Below are 3,694 nucleotides of genomic sequence, written 5' to 3'. Positions count from 1 at the left end.
TTGCCCGCTGTAATTTCACTCACTGCCCGGCTAATATTACTGGATAATTACCCGCCGCTCGTGCCAAATGAGTGCGTGGCAACGCCTGAGTGGTTGGCGTGAGACGGGTGCCATGGGAGGGCACTGTTTGGGAAATGAGATTGTTTGCTAAAATTTTTATTGGTGAAATTAAATTGTAATAAATGCAATATACATATTTTCATTAAAATCTAAAGATTAAATAATATGATTTTATTTTTGGTTAATACAAACTTTTCTCCTCAAATTTTAACTATAGATTTTGGTTCTTTGAGAGACGTTTAAAACTTAAAGAACTAAAATTAAAATAAAAAAAATTTTGAGATCAGAAATTATATTAATTTTTTTTTATTTTTCAGGCTATGCACACCACACCGACGCTAATTGTAAGGATTTTTCCCCAAAAAAAAAGTTTACTCATAGTAAGCAATAGAGAGAATATTCCTTCTTGTCCTATTCAGAAGACTACACGCATCAATTCTTAACATAAATAATGGTTTTTGTTTGATTAAGAATAATTTTAAAATTTTTATATTTGATTAATTTTTTAATATTAGGAAAGTTTGTTAACATGGCTTTGTCAACAATACCGGCAGCAGTGTTGTGATTTAAATTTTCTAAAGGCATTCATGAATTCAATATATAAGCCAGCTAAATTGTTTTGATTTATTGATGTCGCATATATTTCATCAAGGAAAAAACAAAAAAACAGCATTAAAAATCGGTACGCTTATATAATTCATTGGCTAATTTTCACTAATAAGTATCGCCTAATAATAGCGTAACAACAATGGTACACCCTTAATTAATACACTGATTGTGTATAGAAACTACAATACTCTAAAAAGAAAAAAAAAAACTATGTGCTGTTAATTATTATATTGTAGAGGGAAAAAAACATTGTTAAAGAATGAAACACAGAAAGCAGCACACACTATCGAAATTATATGCGACGCTTAGATTTATTGCAGATGGGCTCCCCTGTGATGATATTATGCAGATGATAGATAGCTTCTTAATAAGTCCATTCCTTTGGAAGAAAAATCCTTGCTGGGCAGTGACTTTGATCAACGCCATCGTCTTGCTTTGACATATTTTCTGGTCATATTTCTTCTTGCCTGATTTATTGAAATCTTCTCCACATCTGGCCTCATATTTTGGGTCTGCAATGACATCACGTTGAATTATATTATACTACTAGTTATTTCTAATGATGGGGTGAACAGTTGACTTCATTATTATTACATCCGGTTCTAATTAAACAAAGTCTTATAATTAGGACGGGAGATAGTACTGTGTTCTCAAATTAATGAAGTACAAGGAAAATATTTAATTAAGGGGACCTTGGCGGGGTGAAATTTGCAAGCCTAAGGTGTGCACGTTGAGATTTAGAGCTCGAATCACTCGGTTTGGGAGTAGCACAGGAGCACAGCCTGCAAATTATAGAATTATAGTGTATCAGAATCTGCAGAATTAACAGTTCATACGTATAAGTCTCTTCCCTAAAAATCTCGACATTAAAAAACCCAAGTTATATCTAACCTGGCTTCTTCTTGCCAGTTTGGAAGTTTGTGCCTGCTGTTTGGGGTAAGAATACACCTGTTCCACACGATTTCTGCCCAGATTCCAGGAAAATTGCCTGCATTCCAAATCCGCCATTGGCTAGTTTCGGCCTTTGATGTGATGATCTTGAGTACTGCGTGAAAGAAAACTAATTGAGAAATGTTTTGTTATGTTTAACGCTGGACATTGGAAACAAAATAATATATTACAGGAAGGATCTTCATAATGAACGCGGCACAGAGCACCATAATGAGGATATGTTTTAATTTTGACTTTTCTGTTGGCCACTGAGACTTGTAAATGTATAATTGTTTAGAGTTAAGCTTTGTTGTACTGCACCTTTCATACCTAAACTGTTATTCCAAACAGATAAGGGAAAAGAAGAGAATGAGACCAATCAGATTAGAGCAAGTTTCAGTTTCGGGATTTTGGCAAATTCTCTCTACTTTACTAAGTTGGAAATTAAAAAGGCGATCGATGGTGGTGGCTTACATTTGTTCCCAAGTCATTGAACCAAAGCTCTGTCACTGTGTTACTAATACTAACAAATTGATAACTTAAAAGGCAATAGTGGAGCACAACTTCAAGGCGCTTTTTGGTTTAAAGAGGGATTGATTGGGTAAGAAGGAATAAGAACCTAAATGCAAAGGCATATTATGTTTGTTAGCCAATAACACATACTGAAATATATGCGTTTTTATTGTAGTTGCAACTGAGAACCCTATAATCGCCACCAGAATACAAGTTGACACTTTCATGTCCTCATCATATTTATGCTGATAATCATCAGTATATCATGCCATAAATAATGCGACTAACTTTAGACTTTTGTGCAATGTAAGCAATACATCTTGTCAATGCCTAAACCTAACTAATCACACTCACATTTTACCAGCCAAACTTCATGTACAGCACCCTACAAAAAACAAGCTTTTCTGTCTCTCTCTTGTTGTTTTAAACGCAGCAGAAGAAATTGGAGGAAGTAAGAAGGCTTGCGTTGTATTTCAAACTGTTCATTGTTTAGAAGGCGATATACAAAAAGTAATAGTTCATACACACACACACACAGACATATAATATATATATATAGATATAGATTTCATGGATCACTGGCAAGCTCGAATTCTTCATTCTCAATTATAGAGAGGGGAGGTACCTGTGGTTCTACTGAAGATTTGTGGTGACGGAGTTGATGATGATTCTGGTGGGAGCGCCTCATGTGAACCTGAAACCAAGCTAAACAACATATGAATCCAATAACAGGAACATATCTCCAACCTTAAATTACCGAACATTGTTTATTAATGAAGAAGGACTTAGACAGGGAAGCCAGAATACTGCAGCAGTTACAGTTAGTTATATGCAAGGAAGAGGAAAAGACCTTATGGAGGCATGCCTCGTGGACAACATTAGAGGGCAAGCAGCGTAGCATGCCTTCATCAAATCCAAAGCCAAATTCATCTTCATGGACAGAAGAAGCCATGGAGGAAGAAGAATTAAGGAAGGAGAAGAGAAGTTGTCTTTATTTGTCGACGACGTTTTAGTTGCTCTGTTCTGTCTGTAATGGGAGGGGTAACTAGTTGGTTGGCTTTTTAAGGTCCAGCTTCTGACCTGCCACTTAACTAAAAATATTAAATCAAATGCGAGGGAAGAAAACAAAAGAGATTCAAACGGCATTTTGGGGGACCATCTGTAACCAACGATGTTCACGCCCCCACTCAAGCGCGTGAACGCCGCATGTCTGAATTCTAAGCCTGGCCCGGCCACTGGGGTCACACCGAACGACAACGTTGCGCGTCGTTGCGCGTGGGATTACTTACGTTGCTGAGCACATGAATCATGAGAACATACGAGGTTCTTTGACATATTTAACCCTGATTACGGACTCAAATTACGCATACAACCCGCAACGTAATCCTTACTCACCATCACTGATCACTTTATTTTTCGTAACGTTTCTGATTTTGCTACAGGCTTACCCAACTAATTTGTCCCCGACCTAGCCCTTGTTTTTAACTTTTAGTTTTCAAAATCCATGGAGGTTGGAAAGCTAAATTTCCAAAAAGGTGCTTTTAAATGACGATCATGTGTCTGTATTGGGCAAAATTTTGCT

At 36.6% G+C, this 3,694-nt stretch overlaps 1 protein-coding gene across 1 annotated transcript; it reads right to left on the bottom strand.

Annotated features, from left to right (window-relative positions):
* Positions 1-921: 921 nt before the first annotated feature.
* LOC114745299 (uncharacterized) lies at positions 922-3,133 on the bottom strand. Its single transcript, XM_028933453.1, has 5 exons — positions 2,963-3,133; positions 2,738-2,806; positions 1,561-1,714; positions 1,362-1,451; positions 922-1,181 (listed from the first exon to the last, which is right to left on the bottom strand). The coding sequence occupies exons 1-5, from the start codon at positions 3,062-3,064 to the stop codon at positions 922-924; spliced, it is 675 nt and encodes a 224-aa protein (XP_028789286.1). The 5' UTR covers positions 3,065-3,133.
* Positions 3,134-3,694: the final 561 nt, after the last annotated feature.

Source organism: Neltuma alba, unplaced genomic scaffold (genome assembly GCF_004799145.2).
Source record: "Neltuma alba isolate B1F8T4 unplaced genomic scaffold, ASM479914v2 tig00004598_pilon, whole genome shotgun sequence".
Taxonomy (NCBI): domain Eukaryota; kingdom Viridiplantae; phylum Streptophyta; class Magnoliopsida; order Fabales; family Fabaceae; genus Neltuma; species Neltuma alba.
Note: the sequence above shows the minus strand (reverse complement) of the source record. Positions and strands in the feature narration are given on the sequence as shown.

Bases quoted from the DNA above. Each gene is read 5' to 3' on its own strand.
- LOC114745299 (XM_028933453.1), bottom strand. From the start codon at position 3,064: ATGGCTTCTTCTGTCCATGAAGATGAATTTGGCTTTGGATTTGATGAA. The intron at 1,715-2,737 runs GTACCTCCCCTC...TCTTTCACGCAG, and splicing joins AATCTTCAGTAGAACCACAG to TACTCAAGATCATCACATCA. The intron at 1,182-1,361 runs GTCCCCTTAATT...ATGTCATTGCAG, and splicing joins GCAAATTTCACCCCGCCAAG to ACCCAAAATATGAGGCCAGA.